The sequence below is a fragment of the Tubulanus polymorphus genome, chromosome 4 (assembly GCF_964204645.1).
Source record: "Tubulanus polymorphus chromosome 4, tnTubPoly1.2, whole genome shotgun sequence".
Lineage (NCBI taxonomy): Eukaryota > Metazoa > Nemertea > Palaeonemertea > Tubulaniformes > Tubulanidae > Tubulanus > Tubulanus polymorphus.
This window is the reverse complement of record NC_134028.1, coordinates 22,446,993-22,468,868: the sequence shown is the minus strand read 5'-3', so window position 1 is coordinate 22,468,868 and position 21,876 is coordinate 22,446,993. Positions and strand designations below refer to the sequence as shown.

The following is a 21,876-nucleotide window of genomic DNA, read 5'->3' as shown; positions in this document are numbered from 1 at the left end:
CCGCGTGAGTTATCGCGAAGGATTAGCGAAGTTAATGAAAAGAAAAGCGAAACGCGATTGCGGTGTCGTGTGTTCTGTATCATTCCGATCGAATGAATGCTCGATTTGAGATTGAACGTTTTAAGAGAATTGTTGCAACCGAATCTGATGTATGAGCCTCGATATATTAATCCTTTTTTTTTCAAATCGTCACGTGCACTTTTGTTACATCTCTGGTAACGGGAAGATCCCAAGAGGAAAGAAGTTCTCTATTGGAATTGTCTCTTGCACTCCCTAACCTTGCATCTGCTGAATTCAGTTCCACAGTTCTCGGATATATCTAACTCTAAAGTTCATTTTCACCGTTTTTTTTGGTCAGATTTTTACCTATATTTGCTGGGCACGGGAGCTTAATCCTCTCAAAGCAAGATTTGGTTATCTCGTTATTTCTAAAAGCGGGCTTATAGTAGGTCGGCCTAGCGACACGACGCGTCGCAAGTCGACATTCACGAAATCCAAGTGGAAACGTCTTCGTGATTCTAATTCCGGTCGATTTGGCTCTTGACCGCTAAAAGCTGAATCAGTGGGTGGATTTTATTCAATAGCTTATTGCCTACGACACAGTAGGGTTAATTTGAAAGCGCGTATCCCCCGAAAGCCTTACCGAAAATAAGAATCTTAATTCCGATTAGACTATTTGCCACTATAGTTTTTCTTTTCCTCGGTTCAGAAATAGCCCGGGCAAATTTTCACATCATCGCCGTTGCGATCACCTGTAGACGGCGAGGCAGCTAGTAAATTAGCGTTAATTAGACGCCTGTGTTTGCCGATGGTTTCATCATGTGGTTTGTTCATCCGTGCACGACTAATGCGCGTCTCGGGAAGCTGATTCAATTGTTTATCAACCGTGGACCGCTGTGGGTTAAAACCGAATGCGCGATCGAATAGTGCAAACAATTAGGGCAAGTCCTTTGACATTTCGGATGAATCTCTGAATATGCGCAGAAGAACAGATTTTTAGCTGCGCTCATCTTCACGAGTACCGAACCCAAATACAGCGGTTCCAGAGTCAATGAAGAATCCTATCTGTCTTTTATCCGTATACACCTTGTCGTCTATAGACCTGGTCTTGCTAAACATATTCTATCTAAACCGTCCATACCAAAGATGATTATTGGTAGCCAATCTTTTAGTTTTATCTTTCTAACACTATGGCACTTACTTCAAAATATATTTGGGAGAGTGAATTTTTAAGAAAAGACATTTAAGATATTTGATGAAACATAGAACTGTAATGTTTTCGCTCAAAGGAATTGTATTCTATATCTGTAATATTCTTTCTGGAAAGCTCTTTGAGTCATCATGAAATTAGCGCTATCTAGAAATTAATTTCATTATTATCATTATTATTATTCTAAATCCAGAAATGGAGTTAGATCTTAAGACTGGTATAATCACGGTCTGTTAGATTGGCTACTGAATTAAGATGATCTCAAACTGGTCTTAGGTTTAAGCCATTACTCTGAAACCGACCAAGATGAAAAAGTGTCTCGTCAAATGTCCCCTGACCCAAATTCAGTTTATTTTGTTCCCATTTCGTGACGTTTTTACATTATTTACGAGGAAGCGTTCACCCGTGTGCACGCTAGAAGTCACCAAAAGTCGCACACGGTCTGTCGAGTTATTATATATTTTTAATTATGGTGCGCTCCGGCTGATTCGGCGCCGGAGCTCTCGGGAGCTGCCCGAGGTGCGTGTATATAATAATCTATCAACGCGAATTGCTGTCATTCACACGCGGTTCGTCATTAACCTATAACGTCTTACATCAAAGTGTATGACGGCGTATCCAGTAATTACACGATTATCACCGTGTGCTGGCTGCTCACGTAGCTGCTGCTGCTGCTGCTGATGTCGGTGTTACAGCTGGTGGTGGTGCTGCTGTTACTGCTACTGCTGTTGCTGATGTCGGTGTTACAGCTGGTGATGGTGCTGCTGCTACTGCTGTTGGTGCTGTTACTGCTGGTGCTGTTGCTGATGTCGGTGTTACAGCTGGTGGTGGTGCTGCTGCTACTGCTGTTGGTGCTGTTACTGCTGGTGCTGTTGCTGATGTCGGTGTTACAACTAGTGGTGGTGCTGCTGTTACTGCTGCTGCTGTTGCTGCTGCTGTTGGTGCTGTTGCTGCTGGTGCTGTTGCTGATGTCGGTGTTACAGTTGGTGGAGGCGGTGGTGCTGCTGCTGCTGCCACTGCTGTTGTTTGATCAAGTTGCAAGCACCTATAACCTGACAGCCATGGTTAAACTTATGGTGGAGATGGTTAATCGGAATTGTTGGCGCAGGACTGATTGGTGGTATTTAAGAACTAATCGTCGAAAATGAGCAGAAACAGTTTCGTTAATCTGATAAAGATTCGTCTAATTGCAGCTTTCTGAGGTTGTTTTTTAATCGGGGGATCTGTTGTAAAATATCATTAATCGTTCCGGAATTCAAGACGTCGTTTCAGCAATAATTTATTCTTTTTTTCAGTCATTCAGCCCATGCAGTATTATGTGGCGTTGGCCAAGACCAGGGTTGATGATATGTTCAGAGATGAGAAGTTACCTTAGTCAACAACTTTATGGCCTGAACTGAACCTATCCTTTCCTTTTTAACCCCCCCCCCCCATCGTAGAGGCAACATTTCATGCCTGGATAATCTCATCAATCCTTTCCCAGGCTTCGCGGCAAAAAACCCATTACGATTCGCGTCTCAGATTTGGGTTGGCGCACTTTCTGAAATTTAACAAACTTAACCACACGGAAAGCAGTGACTATTTATACAGTTGCGTTTCCAGTCAAATCGTGTTACTTTAACGTCATCAAACCGGGTCCCATTAGGAGTAACTTGAAATTGAATGAGAGCGCGCGATGCGAGCGCTGAGTTTAAATGGTTGTGATAATCGATTACCGAATCGGCAAACTTCAAATTTACCTATCCCCGGGGGCATATTGTCATTGAATGAATTTATCGTCGCGGCCATTAGCAAATCGACCTATGTACATTATGAGATTGATCATTGCCGGGTATAAACGAGTGGCTTTCCGGGGAAATAACTAACGATCGACTGTCTGTCCGTCTGGATGAACATAAACGTGCAATGAAAAATCGACGATTGCTTCAGAAAACCGAGGTGTTCATCTGAAGAATTTCGTCTTTGCCTGAATAACGAGGGACCAGTCGTTGAAATGTAACCGTCGGGCAATACCGTGTAGATTGTTTTAGAATGGCTTACGAACTAAGATGGTTTTAGCCTCAATACAATCTAAGCTAGGACGTGTTAGATTTTAGACCAGGCTAAGAATATTTCAGCTCTATACGTCGCCAAACTAATAACTAAAGTCAAGGCCAGTCTTGGGTTTTATGGCCACTTGCAGACTGAAGTCACGACTATAACTGACAGAAGTCGTGTACAGAGAGCGATATGGCGTGTAGTCAGATCAAAAAAGCACATGGCCATGATGCCTCGATAGAGGAGGTTAAGGCAATGGTAGCGATTTATTTCCTCACATATAGATTTTTGGAAGGCGGAGAGGGATCCGTTGGCGCTCGAGAGGAAATGAAAAATAATCGATATGAATATAGGATCAATTTCAATTATAACTCTGCATTGACGCGCTACATCTTTGCGGTTGTAAAGGTCGCGTGGAGCGAGAGAGGAAAATCGATTGTGTGTGTGTTAGACGCAAAAAGTGGTCACCGCGACAGAAGTTTATACATTGTTCATAAGGGACCCTGAGAAATGTCTTGAAATTTCAGCCAGTGTTCAAAGGTAAAATTACTGGATCCATTTCCATAGTTGTGTGTTAGAGTTAGAACTTACATCCTCGGTTTAGGCCTTTTTATCAGGTATGTACTACCAAAAATGAGCGAGCTAGGCCACCCGGAATGCTCTCCAAGTCAGGTTGAAATAGACATAAGACATAATGCATTCAACCTGACTTCTAATTCAAACGGACCCCATGAAAGCGCCGTTAGATAATCTGGCTTCGAGATCGGTAACATTGTTCGGTATACCGACCGTACAACGTTAGCCGGGGCGAACACGGGATGCTCGGACTGTCCGCCGATCTGACGGGGTACCGTAGTTAAACAGTGATTGATGATGCTGATCGGAAGCTCGGTTAATTAGTTGCCTATGGTGAGAACAGCTTGAATCGATAGACGAATTTCTTCGTTACATCGATTGATAAAATTTCTCGGCAGAAACCTGATTGATCGTTTAATCGCATGCCACTCGGTAAATATTCATACAATATATGAATTTACGCCACGAAAACAATAAATCGTTTATACATGGCGCAAGGATCACATATTGCAGTTCAAAGCGTTCATCTGGGAGAAATGCGATTGTTATAGCCGAGAAAAATTAATTTAACATCACCAGAAAATAGAAAAAATGTCACCTTTCTAACGATTCATATGTTTTAATTTTGTGCCAAAAAAGGGATGTACGACAAATAATCGTGCTAGAGGTTTTAGTTTAAAAAATCTGTCCAACAATATGCGGGACCTTTGGGACCGCCTCAAAATGGCGCCTGGTAACTGCGCCTGGTACACGACAGAGACCATATTCTCTTTGCCGTCGTATTGGCGGAGGTTGGATTCTCTGCGGGGTCGGCGAGGGTTCGGCAAGTAATTAGGCGGTGAGTTTAACAGACATCGAGGCAAACATAACTCATAATGTTTAACAGTTGTTAAGCGTCAGAAACTATGCAAATCGCAATTAATATCTTACTAAATAGCCGGGCAAGTTAAAAGTGAAAGAGTAGCGCGCGTACGATGCGTTTAGTTCAAAATTTATTTTCGAGTCACGCATTAAGAATGATAAGTGATCGGACAGTAAAATCAATCAGTTCGTTCCACGTCCATTATTCAAACCGGTATCCGCTTACGAAGTTTGGCAGTAACTAATTTTTTTCGCACACACGGGGGCTTGGTTCACGGGCAGTTCAAATATTCGGTTATGAATAGGTTTGGATTTCGAGTTCGTTACAGTTTGAATTTACAAAATTCACTGCGTTTGTATTGATGGGATCGACACGGCGTGCTGCCGACTGCCAGAATCCACCAGGTGTCGTTAGTAGGTAGACATATCGGTTACATTCCGATTCGAGTCGAGTCAACTTCTTTGAATGTTCAGTGATTACTTTACCTAACACTGAAGTGGGAAAGTCAATCTATGTCACGTTTGATGATATTTGGAATCGGAAGCCTAACATCGAGTTTAAGGTCAAAGAATAGAAAGCATAGAATGGGATAGCTTATTCTCTCTAAGCAGATATTGGTACGTAGATGTTGCAAGAATTTATACAATGAAAATTTACAATTCAAGAAACGAAACGAAAATGTACATATAATAGAATTACAATGAGGATTACATGCAAATTATATGCATGTAATTTACTTAAGTAACTTGAGGCCAACATTAACAAATATAGCGAGTTTTACGGCATTATGTAATTGTGAATTCTTAACAGTGTTAGGTCAATTTACATAAACCGAACACATAGTAACGCCGTCTAGTGGTGTATACCGGTACCACATTGTCTTTTCGTTCAAATCTCACACACATTCAACTATCATCCCCGCTCCGTATTTCAATTTCTTTCGGGCTCGGTCGTTATGACGCCGGGCGATCTCAGCAGCTGCACGGAGCCGTGTTATCAGCACCAGCCACGCATACTGACACAACTCGTGAATTCAACCTCGGTTACCAGACACGCACACACACGTTCGCGTCGTGGGATTCGACTATAATGACGTCACGTCGTCGTCGTGTATATTCACTCGAATTGACTTCAACCGATATCATTTTCAGTTCATCGTTAGTTTCTTCGGTCCGAAGTCGGCGGCAAGTTTTTCTCTAACAAAAACGTCCAGCTATTTGTTCGAATGCGTCGGTGTTGTTCTCATAAGCTCCACGCGGTATATAATACGTTAGAAGGCGAATCAAAAAACTATTGCCATATTGACAGTTAAAAAAAACAATGGCAGAAACCGACTGTGTTTGTTGATGGCCATGTTATCCGTTGTAAGGCGTGGTATTCTCCAACCCTGACCGGCGAAAAAACCATGATGTCTAGCCTATGACGTCAATTCGTTAGAAACCCACGAAGTGATTGTGACTGTCTTAAAATTCAGTCAAAGAAAAACCCCGCAAATACGAAGAAAAGGTAGTGACGTATTGTCTCAATTCTCCGACCTATTTTCAAGTTTTTCCAAGTTTTTTTATGAGTCTAGGTCGCGAAAGCACGCGCGCGGAGCAGATTCTTACAGTTTACTTTGCCCCTCTCTGGGCTCGTGCCGGGGGGGGGGGGGGGATTCGGGAGTAGCGAACGAACCCCTGCCAAAACCTTGAAAGGGCCCTTCAAAAAGTGTTTTAAAAGATTTGGTCAAGATTTTTTGAAATTTGGACACAATTTTCATCGTTATCTGGAGAACGACAAGTAAATCCATTCTCAAATGACCAGAACAGGTACTCAGACTTTTCATATCTAAGATCTGTCCTTTTTCAATAGGGAAGTGCCTCTTATCAAGATGAAAGAGTGCCATTTTCCCCAAAATAAAACTGTCCCTCAAACAGCACGGCCTCTCTCTACTCAGCAGAATAAGATGAATTCCTATAACAATCCCTTCTGATCAGTCGAATCGTATCAGGTCTCAACCAGTTTAAACGCGGGTAGTTTCTCGCCCGGCATTGGCGTGCGCTGCGTCGAAAGTTTCACCGCGGATTTCATTACTTGTTATTTGTTTTACATCGAGCTCAGATAATTCGAGTTGTAATTAACGGTATAAATAACTTACACGCAACTCGAAGAAAATCGCGATCGCTGCTATGATGTTTGCCTGCAATTAATTACTCGGACGTTACTTTAGTTGCACTCCATGCAAATATATATACAAATATATATTTACCGAATCATTTTTATACACACGTTCGCATAGACTTTTATCAACCAATAGTTAGTAACCGATTTGCGTCTTGAAGTCCTGGAGTCTTTGTTTGGCAGTTTTTGCACGAATATACGTCAAGCTGGGATTATTTAAATTCTCTCTGGTGGTATACGTCTTGAATTCCCGGGCAGTTGGAGCAAGGATGGGCCGTTATCACGTATTGCCAGACGGGGCACGTGGTTACCAGTATCCAGTTGTAAGTTAGAGTTTACTCTGACTTAAAAATCAGTTCATTTTCGATGACTTTACTCTGATTCGAATCTAAACTCGCGGCTGTGAAACTGGGTCTAAAGCCGTAAAAAGAGCCATCATTGAAACTGAGGTTTACTGAGGTCATTGTCCCCTCGCTACTTGTGATATTTCCGACGATGCTTCTCTAACTTTCTTCGATACTTGTCTGGCTACTTACCGTCGAGAGGCTGACGGCCCGGGGAAAAAGAGCGAACTATTATTGTTGAAAAAGCATCTGAGATTAGAAAGACCTCGTAATCCGGATATAACGGCCATACTTTATGATGACCACTCGATGCGCAAATGCTTATAGCTATATCTTTCATCCTAAAAGTAGAACACTTGTATGCGCTTTCGTCAACATTACAGGTATCCTACATCAATTTGTTTTTTAGTTCTTCAAGCTGGAAAGCCGTTGCTGTGTACGCAATGGCCGAGCGCGTTGAGTTTGGATTATAGTTACGTTTTTCTTTGCTGCTCTGAACAGGGCCTGGGTCGGGACCGTTTTCAGATATCAGACGGATTACATAACGTCTTATACCTACTAGAGAAGTCACTTCTAGCGATGGTTGAGACGTGAATTGGCTGCTAACTGCGCTGCTTACGTGGAAACTAATCTATTTTCGGCCGGTCCCGCGATCGCTCATTGGCACTTTAAAGAGTTATCACCTGGAGATGTCTCGTCGGATAATCGAATGGAAAACTGTGCGTCGATTTCTAGACAGACGTTGGTCGTTTTTTTTTTGTCGGCGTCGCTTCCAGAAAATCAAATCCATTAAGTGTTTTAATGTGTCAGCTGAACAAACAGTCAGCTATAGAAATGTCACCTCCAGGGTTATTCTATATACACACGCAATACGAACCAGTATCGAGCTATCTTTATCGTTATCTCTATGTTTCCTATGCCTCGAAGCTTCCAGGGACGGATCCAAATGATAGTACAAGGAGCACGGACCCTTCCGAAGAACAATAATAGTTTAATGTCACTTATGTGTCTGGAAAGGGTTTTACTGACATTTTACAATTTTCCAGACCCAGCTTTGGCTTGGCGGTCACTTTCCATGGCTTTATTTGATCTAATTTATTTTGCATAAATAATTGGTACATATATTACGATAGAACACATGGCATATTATATAGTCGGTGTAGCAATAGTTCATGCGAGGAATTGAAGAAAAGCCAAACAGGCTTAGATACTAGTCTCAAGTCCTTCAGACCACGTCATTGCTCTCACATTCGCCAGAGACACCCAAAAGTGAAAAAAAATTAAACCTCTAGTCAGAACATAGAAAATTATGGCTTCTAATACTCAAACATGAGCATATTTCAGGATACTTGCCCTTTGTCAGTCAATGCCTTTTCCATTTATTTATGGTCTTGTCGAAGTCTGCGCAAGTATCCGCCCTTTACTTTCATGAAGCTACGAAAAAAGTCATCTTAGTCCTTTAAGTGGTGTGCGACTAAAGACAGTCGTATCCTCCAGCCGGTATATAAGACTCTATATTCGTATCATATAGTTTCGGTTATACGAGCGCTTTTTAAGTTACGTACAACAAATTATTCCTCGAGATACGAGGCAATTATTTCAATTATCGCTCGTTTGTTGATTCAGACACGGGTTCGGCTTTCGCTAGACGGATGCGTCGGGGAGAGCTTATCTGCGCTGATAGCCGGTAAACGCCTCGTCGTTAAATCAACTATTCATGCGCGATGTCGCCGAGATACGGGCCGGATCGTTTTCGTTATTTTCGTAAACGTGATGTTAACATCGCAGACGAGTACCGGGTCAATGGATACTGGTCGATATTGACCGACCGACTCGGCTGACCGATTGATTGAGTGGCTGACTGGCTGATCAACAATTGAATGGGCAACTGATTTATTTTTTTCAACCATTCATCCTCATCAGAAAAAGCGAATACGAATGTAAGATTTACCTTGCAAACTGCCGTAGTACATTGGGTGCAAGGGTGAATAGGAATATAGTGAGACCCAAAAGCTGTTCAAACTCACCACCGGACCTTGAGACACGACCAAAATATCATATGATGCATACGTAATGGCCATGGGGTCTTTCACGGTTAGTGTTCGAATCCCGGTGGCAGTAGGGTTTTTCTGTAGAGCCCCTTCCCCGAGTAATTTGAGGAGAACTGCCGAACCTGTCCGTATGTACTGTATCGTTTTCTCCCATACGCAATCTTGCTTTTAATTAGACTCAGTAGCTATTCCTATTCCGACCGGATTTTTTACTCGCGGTATTCAAGCCGGCGAAAGATGGGAGGGAATCAAGTAGTGAGCGCGTGCATCCGATCTTCGGATAATTAGGAATATGCACTCGCAGTATTCGAAGCTCCGAACGTCTAATAAGCTTATCTACAACGGCGGTACCGCCGGGAAGAGGGTTTCGTAATCTTTCGGTTGTGTCTGGTCAGGGCTCGTCTGTGCGTGTATAATAATGTTCGCCTGAGATACTCGTCGTGATGTACTCGTGTCCTCTCCGATGGCGGCGTGTAAACAAACGCGGGTTATATTAGCATCCAGCCATACGTCCCCGTCTGTTCTCATCGTCTAATATCTGTCTTTTTAATGAAATTTTTTCCTCTCTAAGATCGTCGCGTTCGCCGATGATGATGACGATGAAACTATGTTTGTATACGCGTATATATACGCGCCGGCCGCAAACACGGAGGCGTTTTTGAAAAGAAGCGATTTTATAGATATTTACTTGCACTGGAAAGTGTCGTCGTCGATTATTAGCGATATCGTTAAGAGTGTCGCAACGTCGCAAAGTGTTCTTAAAGTCTCGAGGAGAAGGCTTTAATTATCTAGATAGAAAACCATTAGACGGGCAAATTGAAAATTGACTCGATTCTTATAGGAATCACTTGCCGGCTCGAAATAGCCCTGCAGCCCTGTAAATAACGTCGTCAGGTTGGTTTAAGATCTAAAATGAGCGTAGACTTATCTTAATTGGTTAAATTTGCAATCGAACCAAGATGTGCCCTTAGTAAGTTGTGGCCTTAACATCGTGGTTAGATTGGCCTGTAACTGAAATGGGCATTTTAAGATGTCATAGAACCAAAAGCGGTTTTGTTGATTAGTTTGATAAACCATGACGGTAGTCTTGACTAAGTAGTGAGACGAGAAGATACACAATATCCGTGTATGATGAATAACGAGCGAAATCCCACAATAAATTCAGCCAAAAACGAAAAGTTCCATATTAAAATGATTATATTTCGAGCAATGTTTCGGCTAGACACTATTAATGATAGTAATAGCCGAAACGTTGCTCGAAATATAATCATTTTAATATAGAACTTGTCATTTTTGGCTGAGTTCATCGTGGGATTTCTCTCGTTGCCCTTGACTAAACTAAAGTAAACTAACTCACTGGTTATTTTCCGGGTTTTAGCAACGATTAAGCTTAAGCAATTATTGAAGTATAACTGTGCAAAATAATAAGCTTACTGATGATCTCCCCTTGGGTTTAATTCAATGGAGATAGATATGTTATATAGTATCGGTGCAACGCTTCTTAACGCACTTGAAATTCAAAGCATTCATTTATCTCAGCTGATTATACGCAGTTTCGATATGAAGTACGATTAACAATGTTGTATCGTATAATTTCATGAAGTCGATGAATCACGTTTTTACTAATATTGCGTAACATCCACCGAAATAGATTCGCCCGCCCGGGATTATAAAGCGTTCTGCTCGCGATATCCTATTTACGACGTCTAATTTCTTAGATAGAGCGTAGAAGAGATACATTCTTTCAAATATATCCAATCTTTATAGTAGTAATGCACTGGCTGATTCGGGTTTAACGACGAATATAAATCTGCTTAAACTCCGTGCTAGAGCGAACTTTTCATTCTTATACCGAATTAAAAGAATAGCATCGAACCACCAGGGGTCGCGATAGCGACATACTACTGGCACTAAGGTGCTCAGTGAATTAGAGGCGCGATAAAAAATTCTTAAATTGGCCCATTTTTGTTTTCTCGTGCTAGAATTCAAAACTTTCGGTTTTCTCATGCGAGAAAGCAAAAAGGGCCCCAATGTAAAAAAAACTTTGTTCGTGCTTTTAGCAGTACAGAACTTTTTAGTATGAAATTATGTTTTTTTTTTGTTTAGTATGAAACTGTTTTTAGTATCAGTCACCGCAGATATGAGGAAGAGATGTAACAAAATAAGGAACTGTAAACACAAATCTTACGTTTTAACGAGGCATTAAAAAACTACTGGATTCAGTTCCACAGTCGAGAGTTGGAGTTAACTCTGAGTTTAAGTTAGTTTATTCATTCATTCATTTAAATACTCCATCACACTCGCATTCGCGAGTATTTTTTAGAGCGTGCGCGTCTGTGTTAGAAAAGAAAGAAAAAGAGTGTGCATGGAAAATTCAATTAATAATAATAATAAAAGAGATAATGTACATTTTAAAAACACTTAATCGGATTTTGGAATAAATCTAGCGATGTGCCACAGATACCAGCCTCCTGAAGGATTCGGGTGACTGGGTCAGGACAACTGATGCAGGGAGAGTATACCATTGAGCTATTGTTTTTGGGAAGAAAGAGTTCTTGTAGCAGTCACGTGTCGCTCTTATGGTCATGACACGGAGGGGATGGCCACGACCTGTAAGGCGCGTGGGTTGGGTCACATTCACTAGTAGGTTTATTTTCAATGAGTTAACTCTGAGTCAAATCTTAACTCACAACTGTGGAACTGGGTCCTGAGTAACGCTCACTAGTCATTTTAGGTCGTTATGCTCAGTAGTATATCAGCTGGGCGCTTGGCCGAGTGGTTAGGTCTCAGGTTTCTTAAGTCAGATCAGTTCAGGTAAGCTTTCTAATCCCGACTCAATCAACTAACCACGTCGTAGAGAATTTCTTCGAGGATTTGTCTATTAATTTGTTATCAATTTCATTAGTTAAGTTATTGAGGATGTTTTCTCGTAATCAATCAATCAGTTTCGTTTATTTCTAATCCGTCATCCCGCAATTGTTTTGGTTTTAAACTGGAGCTTAAACAGATTTTCGTGCCGCGTGTCGCGTAAAACAGAAAATGATGGACATCGAGTCTCGTGTGTTCTTTTACACACGGCCCGAATCAATAACAATGCGGGATTCTTGTAATAAAACTTCTAGTTCGGAAACATCGTTTCTTTGCGATCACAGTGTACGAAGAATTCTCGGAAAAACATTCGCGTTTCTAGGACCCGGCGTTCGTCATTCCGAGAATATTCCACTCCTTAATCATTACCAATGCTACATAAACCAGTTTGATATTATCATTTCACTCCTCGCGTTCGTCGAGACGAAGTAAGCATTTCTTTAACCCGCAACAATAATAAAAAACTGCGCCAGTTACGAAATGTGTTTTCATTCGTTTTTTTGAAAACGTTAAGTGGTGTATTGCTTTCCGAGGAGCACGCACCGACCTGGTAAAAACGCTGTACCGTGTTTCCTATTGGAAATCAGCGTTGCTGACGGATAACGAATTGTACTTTTTGCTAAACTCGATCGGAATTTCGCGCCACCCTTTAATGGCCGTTATCGCGATCTCGCCCCGACTGTTACGCGCATTAAACGCAGTTACGCCGAAAAAGTCAAAGTCAATACGCACCCTGCGTCGTCGAAGTAACTGAAGTAACTGCGGATATACGAGTAAATTGCCGCTTGCTTTCGCGCGTGTAATCTTTATCTAAAAGCTTACGTCTAAGATTGTATAATGACCACCCTGTTCTGACTGGTAATCGAACTAGCGACTCGATACGCGTATCAATCTTCATCACCCTTCAGACAAAAAAATTGATAGGTATAAATTCTGGACGATCTGATGTATGTTTGTCCGTGGGTTGATGTCGAGAAGCCTCCCCAAGTAATAGAATGAGATAAGTGAAGATAGTTGGGGATTCGAAGAATTTAAGACGGATTGTCCAGTTGAACCTAGCTCTGATTCCATTTTCAGACAAAACAAAGCCTTCACTGGTGAAGTCGTGACGGCTTTTTTTTGCGAGGAGGGTGAAAGCGTGTCGATTTTCGAAGGGTTCTTTAGGCGGATGCAGACAGTATAGGTCGATAGCCGCATACGATTTATCACAGTAACGCGATATGAAGAAGCTTCGATAATAGGTTAAAGATCGTTCGGACGAATCGGTCCGTCTATAGAACTGACCCGATAGACTATAAAAAAATCATTGGCGCATTTATCAGCCGCAATCCTCGTTTATTTTGTTTTCATCACATTTGCAAATCTGTAACCTCGGAAATCTTAGCCTTGAACCCGGCTCTGCTAATATCGTGAATAACGACGCGCGCGATCGGTTAATTTCATCTCGTACGAAGTGACCTTAACCTTCGAGGATAACCTACACACGCGCGACGTCATTTCCGGACGCGGAAGGAACGCCGATAGATGTACAGCGAGCGCGATGACATGTCAACCTTTCCGCTGCCAATATATGCGTGTATTTATCCATTTCGAAATGGGATAGTGACAACTAATAAACCATTTGCGACAAGTGCATCGCAGTTGTTTACGCCCCGACGACAGAACGATCGATCGATGAAGAATTCGCCAGCCGTCACAACAACGCACATACAAACACGACAAAGATCCACCATCGATCAGGTCGATGATGGATCCGCAGATAGAACGCACCGAACACCGTCCGCGTTTAGACCGCTCCCGGTCGCGCGATCTCGCATTAATCTTGTTTTCTTGTCATCATATCGTGTAATTAGTTACCGAGAAATAACGCGGCTATCTTCGCGTTCGTGAGCTTTGCGAAGGTCGAAGCTCGCCCTCTCTAAATAGTGTTCGGTGTTTCAAAGCTGTTTGCAGCGGCCGTCATTTGGAATATTCAATCGGCTTCTTCCCTGACTTGTTGCCATTGTGTTTGAAAAATTAAGAGGTTAAGTGATATAGATGACAAGAACGTGCCAGATTTAGTCGAGAAAGTTCTTTGATTCGATCATAAATTTACTGATTTGCTGTTGAAATCTTAACTCACAGCATGACATCAACTGTTGGCCCAAAAGCACAGTATGCTTGATGTGAAATTCAAGAAAATCTTAAATCCAAGTCTGCTCCTAAGTTGTCAGATTGGCTAGATAAATAATTTGGTCTTAGACTGGTCTTACATCTAAAGCCCAACGCACACGGCAAAACATTTGTTTCGCCGAGACAGAAAACACGTTTCTCACAAAACGTTTTTCGTAAAACGTTTTGCCCGCAAACGATAAAAGGTTCAACACACACGGGACATAAAACGTTTTCGATCACACAAAACGTTTTTCGCAAATCAAGCAGTGCTTGTTTCGCGAAAAACATTTTTTGCTCGTGAAAAACGTTTTTTAGTTCGGCGTTTTGTGTTTTGCCTCCCCCGCACACGGCATAACAAAAAACATCGAAAACGTTTTTTTTTCACGAGGGAAAAAACGTTTTTTCGGTGCCGTGTGCGGCGGGCTTAAGGTATGACTGTATAACTGGTCTCCGGTCTGATCGTTGACCCATTCGTACGCGAGTATACCGGGTACTTTACATACGATCTTGTCAAGTGATTAATAGGAATTATCGTTGTTATTCAGAACCAGCTCCTCGGAACTCGGTACTTGCAGCTGTGTGCATACGCGACGGTTTGCCCTGATTAAATTGACCGTTATTGACCGCACCGCACTACGTCACGATTTAAATATCTGGTGTCGACTTTCGATCGAAACATTGCATTCGCTTTCTTTCGCCTTTGACATTTTCGTAACCTTTCTAATGCGGAAGGCATATATCCGCAGTTACACGCGTAACCACGCCGTTAGTAAAATAGCTAATGCACTGGCTCGTCGGTGACAGAGACGTGTCAGGCGCCACGTTTACCGGCCACGAACCAGAAGATTCCGCAGTCTGCGACGAGCAAAGATTCCATCGCTATCGAGTTCGGTATAGAGATCGTATCGCGATCGGGAAATAACGAGAGGAGAGACCTGTATCTATAGATCGTTTGTCTTCGGTCGACGGATTGAAGATTCTAGACACAACGTCACCGGCTTCTTGTAAAAATACAGCTGTACGCACCACACTGAATCTATACTTGGTCAATCGTTATGAGACATCGGGTTTTTCAAGTCTGCGTTATTCCTATTTTCTGAATATTCAAAAAGTTCTACAATCAGTTATTCCGATGCAATTATCAAACGGTCAGTTCTTTACATATCATAAGTACACGTTCGTTGTGATTAAACTTTTTAATGCATTGTACCGCAGTTTAGATTTGTATCGGGAAGGTGCTTATAACACCCTTAGTGGCGTTCGGATGATCAAGGGTTTAGCGATGCATTCGAGTCTTGACCTCTCAGTCTGGGTTGTGGGTGTCAGTATTCATTAACGACACTTATTCCCCATTAAAGTTTATCCCGATGTCAAACGGTTTAGCTACGGTATTAAACATCTATAGTTGGTGCTTAGAGGAAACGTTCGGCGTAGAGGTGGAATCTCTTTTATTTCTTTTTTCACGATGCGAGGTTTCTTTCTGTCGGGTAACTCGAGCTAAATAATGCGAACGCCTAATAATTCCCGACAGACCACGAACGCCAAGCCTCTCTCGATTCGCGATTCAGTCAACGAAAGGCAATTCCTTTCAGCGTATCTCTTTTTGCTTTGATCAGTCATGTGTCCGCTATCGGCGTGTCGTCTGCGCCTGGCTCTCTGAATCTGCGCGCGAGTCGATCAGTAAATGTCACACTTTTACTCTGCGCAGACATTCACGCCGTCGTCCGTCGGCTAATACCAATACTCGTCAACCTATGAACGGTCCTTTGTACAATTACGAGTCGTTAGTCGCGTTGCGTATACATCCGCGGAATGGAAACTGACAGCGGCTAAGCGATACCAGCTATGCAAAGGGCTTGACGTTCACGCGTTCCGACAATTGACCATTTAGACAGTATAGAATGCGGCTTCCGATGTACCGGGTCTTTCGGTTAAGTGTTAATTGCTCAAGAGATTATTCAAACCCAAGGGGGGGGGGGCAAGCCGCTGCCTGTACACGGCGTAAACCGGGTAATGTGGAGGCAAATTATATTCATCATGTTCTATCGAAAGCTATTATAACAGCATCGACTGGAGCACTTTAGAACTTCATCAGCTGAGGCTCGGTGACGCATCGCCGCGAAGAGCTGCTTTAGGGACACGTCTAACATATATTCTAATACTCCCAAACCTCATTTCGTCGTGGTAATACGAGACCTAAGGCCAAGTCGAGATATGTGTACTACAGGTATCGGTTTGCGGTTTGCATACTCCCCCCCCCCCCCCCCCCCAATACAGACGATCGCCATCCTTACAAAACTGATCGCCAAAACTTCAACATCTTTCGTCTGGGCCCGAGTCTGTTCTATTAGAAAATTGCTGACTTCACAGACATTTATCTCTAGGTTTGGGAAATCAAATCGTCCAGACTTCGTCTATAGAATGGTGGCGATTCGTTACTCGGGCTCAGTGTTAGCAGATACGGCTCACTTGTAAATTGAGATTATTCATAACAGCTATAACTTCGAAACTATCTTGTGTTTTTGGGACGATGTAATCGTCGTCATTGGCCGAGGAAATTCATCATAAACGCACTGTTTCATACGTTTCAATGCTTTTCATTTTCGTTAAAAAACGAAGGTTTTAAACAAATTAGCCTTTCCTATCATTATCACCTTCCCCGAATTCCCACGCGTTCCCCGACACTTACCCGTTCTTTATCCACCCCTACCAGAGGGCAGCACAAACTAGAGAAAAATTGATGCGAACACAATATGCATTACCATCATAGCTATAGTTGACATGAACGTGCATTTTGCCTAATTCTATATACGTCATTTCGTTGCAGGTGATCAAGATGTTGGTGGTAGTCGTGGTGCTTTTTGGAGTTTGCTGGTTACCGTTACACACGTTTTTCCTATTGCTCGATTTTAGTACAACCATATCGGAAATGGTCACCTCCAGACAAGAACTGTTCAATATTTTGTACTTCGCCTTCCATTGGATCGCCATGTCCAACAGTTTTGCCAATCCAATCATTTACGGGTTTATGAATGACAGTTTTAGGGTAAGCTACCATACGTGTATTTAAATATACAAGGTATACGTTCCACAATAATCTCACATCCAGGAAAAAAAGACGAAATGTATTACTAGTGTTGTGAGACTTTTCCCATAATATTATCACAAGTATAGCTGCTATTATAACCAATAGTCGCCTGAGGTCAAAACCGACGGCGACTTAACGACGTACATCGACTGCAGACGCGTTAGCAAACACGTCAATAACAGACGTAACCCGTAAGATCCAAATCCTAATCGTCGCACGGCACGTAAAGCCTATACATATATGTATTCGGACGTAAAGTCTCCGTGTAAGACGATGCCTGATTAAATGGTCAGTTCGGCCGGATAAAAACGCATCATTCGATTTCCTGCGAACGGTGATGAAATGATAGCGGCGTCACGATACAACTCCGAAAATAGACAGTGTTTGTATCAGTAATTATAGGTGGTCCAGGGCGTAGTCATTTCGTTGTAGACATTACTTCATCGTAAATGAAGCGAAAAAGAACTTGCATATACTGATTGATATATCATGAGTCCTTTATTATTCATGATTGTGTATATCTGTATAAATATGTGTCTACATGTTAAGTTGTCTGTTGTTGGTGCTTAGATGTGTTATCATGTGAAATCCAAAAGGCCTGCTGTCGCACATCCTGTATATATGTAGTTAGATGCCTTCGCTAATTTGACGCCATCGACTCGTCTGAATCTGGGAAACGATGAGACAATTCTATCACTCTTCTATACCATTTATGTGGTACGCGGGTGGACAAATAATTTTGTTTACAAATATTTACATACATTGAGAGAAAAAAAAATTCTAAAACACAAAAACGTTATTTTCAATATATATATGCATTATCATACATGTACTACTATTTATGGTAGGCTAAATCTATCCGTCGCCTAGTGTTCCATAAATGTACTACGACTATGTGACTTAAAATGAATATAGTCGAAAATCAAGTTAACCTTCGAAGCACTATTGATCTTTAACGGTTACCGAACATTGACGATAGACAAACCTTTGTGGTCCTAGTTGTATCAAAAAGAATTATAAACAATCGTTGATATTTTATCGTGGGCTTTCGGTGCACGACCAGCACTAGACTTCCGAAATGGTGTCAAATTAGCGATGGTTGTAGATTAGATGTAGTCTTGCGAATAGCGCGTGCAATTGTCATTTCGGTGGCGTGTCTTGTCCAGCGATATCTTCTTAATAAGCTGAACGCGAACTATTTTCTTGCTTTTATACTATACGCAAAATATCTATTACGCAAATGTAATCATCCCACTCTAGTAACTAAATTCACACACAAGCACTCCCGCTGAAGTTAAGAAATACACTTTTAAAACAGTGATTTGGCTGAGATAAAACTATAATCAACGCAGAATTGATTTCTTCGCCTCTTAAAGAACCCGCGTCGTTCTAAAAATCTAAAATTCTGATCCGCCCCAAATTGCAAAACTCAATGAATCGAGCTCCAAAATGATCCTTTGATTCGATGACGCGCCATTGCAGAACGCATATGTTTAAGATATCATTATACAGCATAGCGCCAGCGGCGGCGGACACCATCCTCAAAAGATTGCGTAACGGTCCATCAATAAACGACGTATAAATATTAGCACAAATTAATTTCTCATTTGTTAATATACATATATTTTTATGTGTATTAGGATCCGGTTCCGTAGTTATCGGTCAAATTTGAAGCTATAAGGTTAGAAAAAGTCCACTTCGCCTTGTTTTAGCTCTCACAGAAGCGAACTGCGGAACGGGATCCATTTCTATCATCTCTTATACGATCTAATTCAATACGGATATTCAAGAACGTGCCCGAGCATAATACAGAGTACCAGTTTCGGTTCTATAGCCAACAATTTATGACCAGTCTGAGCTCATTTTGGTTCTATAGCCAATCTAACAACTCAAGGCCAGTCCAAAGCTCATTTTAGTTCCAAAAGCCAATAAAACAGCTCCAGACTGGTCTAAGTACATTTTGGTTCTATAAACAATCTAACGAGTGATGACCAGTCTAAGCTTATCTTGGTTCTGAAGCCAATAAAATAGCTTTAAAAGGTCTAAGCTCTGTTTGTTTCTGACCAGTGTAAGCTCATTTTGGTTCTAAAGCCAATGAAACAAGCATTAAACCAATCTCTGCTCATTTTGGTTCTATATTCAATCTAAGATTTAAGACCATATTCATATTTGCACTTAAGCTACGCCTGTGCTACTTGGCGCTCGTCAAGTTAAAGTAGTTCTGATTGGCCAATATTAGCAATCTCGTCACCAATCAGAACGGCACTCTCATAGCCCTGTATTAGTTGATTATTAGTTTATTTTATCAATCACACGCATATCGCCAAATAGCAATAGATATCATTTCACATCGGCAAAAATTCACAACGTTTCGCAATAATCTTTCCGTTTTTTAAATTCGTTTCGAATCACGCGTAGATAGAAGAATACGTTCCGTAGGTTATCGATGGATCACGCGCAAAGCTTTTTAGGTGCTCAAACTCTTTTGTCATTCTTATAGCAAATTTAATCAGACTTAAACGAAGTTCATATTGTCTACTGTAGGATGATATAAAAGACCTCTTGCCATGTGGAGGTGCCAATAGACGGGTAAGTTCGTTAGAAAACTATGATAAACTAGATCGGGCTAAGTTATACGCAACCCTATGTAGGGCTCGCAGTATTAAATTTTACAAATAAATCCTCCGTCATCAGATTTTTTCGATTTTCGCACGTCATAAATATTTTGTACGTGTATAATTCGGCATTTCTCCATCTCCAAACTCCTTACCTACCGTTTACTTAGTTCGTTGTTCCAGCATAAAACCTTATACGTAACGTTATCAATAAATGCTTTTTCTATAATTGTTTACGAGTGCATAGGTTCATCCACCGTCTCAAGCCAAAATGTACCCATCAGGCGCAATACCAAACTTCTTAACGACCCATCATATCGACGAATGACGTTCCAATCATGTTTTTGTTTTGTTTGTTGACATCTTCCAAAGCTCGCCGACGATTTGGAAAATATCGAAATCTAGATTGCACCCGTTTTTGTGAACGCCGTACTAATTGATACGCATCTCTTCCCGTTTTCTGTTTGCATGTAGATATACTATAACCACCTTGAGCACTTGTGACGAGCCCTTAATCAATAATCATTGATAGTATGACCTCGAATATATCAACACCCGCCTTGCATGAAATCCACCACATGGAATGAGCTCAGTCTTTGTCGATGACTTTGTTGAAAGTGTTTATGTTTGAAATTCATATTCGATATGCCTGTTTTGCATGTACATTTTTGAACACATCAGACACGGATCCACAGGGTGGTCCTATAAAACTTGCGTAAGAACCTCGAAGTTCTTTCTGAGAACCCCCTTCTATCGAAACTTACTTCATGTCGAAATGGGCAGAATGTTTTCGAAAATGATCTGAAGAAGAAAACATTTGCAAAAACAGAGGCATAATTTTGTCGAAAATTGCCAGAAAGAGATTTTCTTTTCTCTCCAAAATCTCATAAAACCGTTAGGTCATCAGCTTGTGGGTCCTGCCTATAATAAATCTCGTCTGAACATTACGAACATTGTGCTGTTTCCGTGGTTCGGTGGATCGAGTATTTGACTAAAATTCGAGAGGTGGTGGGTTCGAATCCCTGTGAATCCAGGACAATAGCGGTTCCAGACTCGCTGATCTAACTACCAAGGTTTTTACGGAAACTTCAAACGAAATCTCCAATGCCACATAAAAAGTTTACAATCTGTTCATTCGTTTCGTTATCTACTTTTTCAGAAAGATTTACAAATGTTATGGGTGCGATGGTTCCCGGTATCGAGGTGTTGTCTCCGTCGACGCCGCATGGGCTTCAGCAGTAGTCCGAGCGAGCGTATGTTCACGCAGGTCTACCTGGATAACGACCGGCGCACGTCCATGGACAGCTGCAGCATCCGATTCGACGGCAATAAGAAAACGTTAGCGGTTAAAATGAACGGCGACGCCTGCGGCCGACACAACCACGAATCCGAGCTCAGTGATCGTTTAATACGCCATCAAAGTTCGCGTATACGTAAACAACAATTCGTATAGCGCCGCCATTTTGTGCCCGACTGTAAACTGATTAATAATGGTTGTGCAGATGCCACTCGTTTACATATTTTTTCCGTGTTACTCAAATCGTTAATGCACAGATTATAATGTATTCAATACCATTCAATATCTATCGCTCTATTTCTAACGAAATCTGCCTTCTCATACGAATGGAGGTAAACATGTCCAGGAAAATAATGTCCCGGAAAGAATATCCCCGGAAAAAGTGTCACAGGAAAAGATATCACAGGGAAAAAACGTTCCCGGAAAAAATGTCCCATTTGTAAGGTAGGAATTAATGTACAGGTCCATCATCACTAACTTGGTAATTAGTTAATTTACATCTTTTCCTGGGACATCTTTTCCGGGGTTAATTTCTCCCAGGGACATTTTACCGTATATCTTATTTTGCAGGACCCAGTTCCACAGTTGTCAGTTAAGATTTGACCCCGAGTTAA

General features: G+C 41.7%; 1 protein-coding gene across 1 annotated transcript in view; it reads left to right on the top strand.

Annotated features, from left to right (window-relative positions):
* LOC141904449 (QRFP-like peptide receptor) overlaps positions 1-21,418 on the top strand; it is a 29,173-nt gene extending 7,755 nt beyond the window's left edge. Inside the window, exons 2-5 of the mRNA XM_074793038.1 lie at positions 17,090-17,324; positions 19,769-19,785; positions 19,895-19,939; positions 21,125-21,418. Coding sequence (XP_074649139.1) covers positions 17,090-17,324; positions 19,769-19,785; positions 19,895-19,939; positions 21,125-21,418 — 591 coding nt within the window. The remainder of the gene's footprint in view (positions 1-17,089; positions 17,325-19,768; positions 19,786-19,894; positions 19,940-21,124) is intronic.
* Positions 21,419-21,876: the final 458 nt, after the last annotated feature.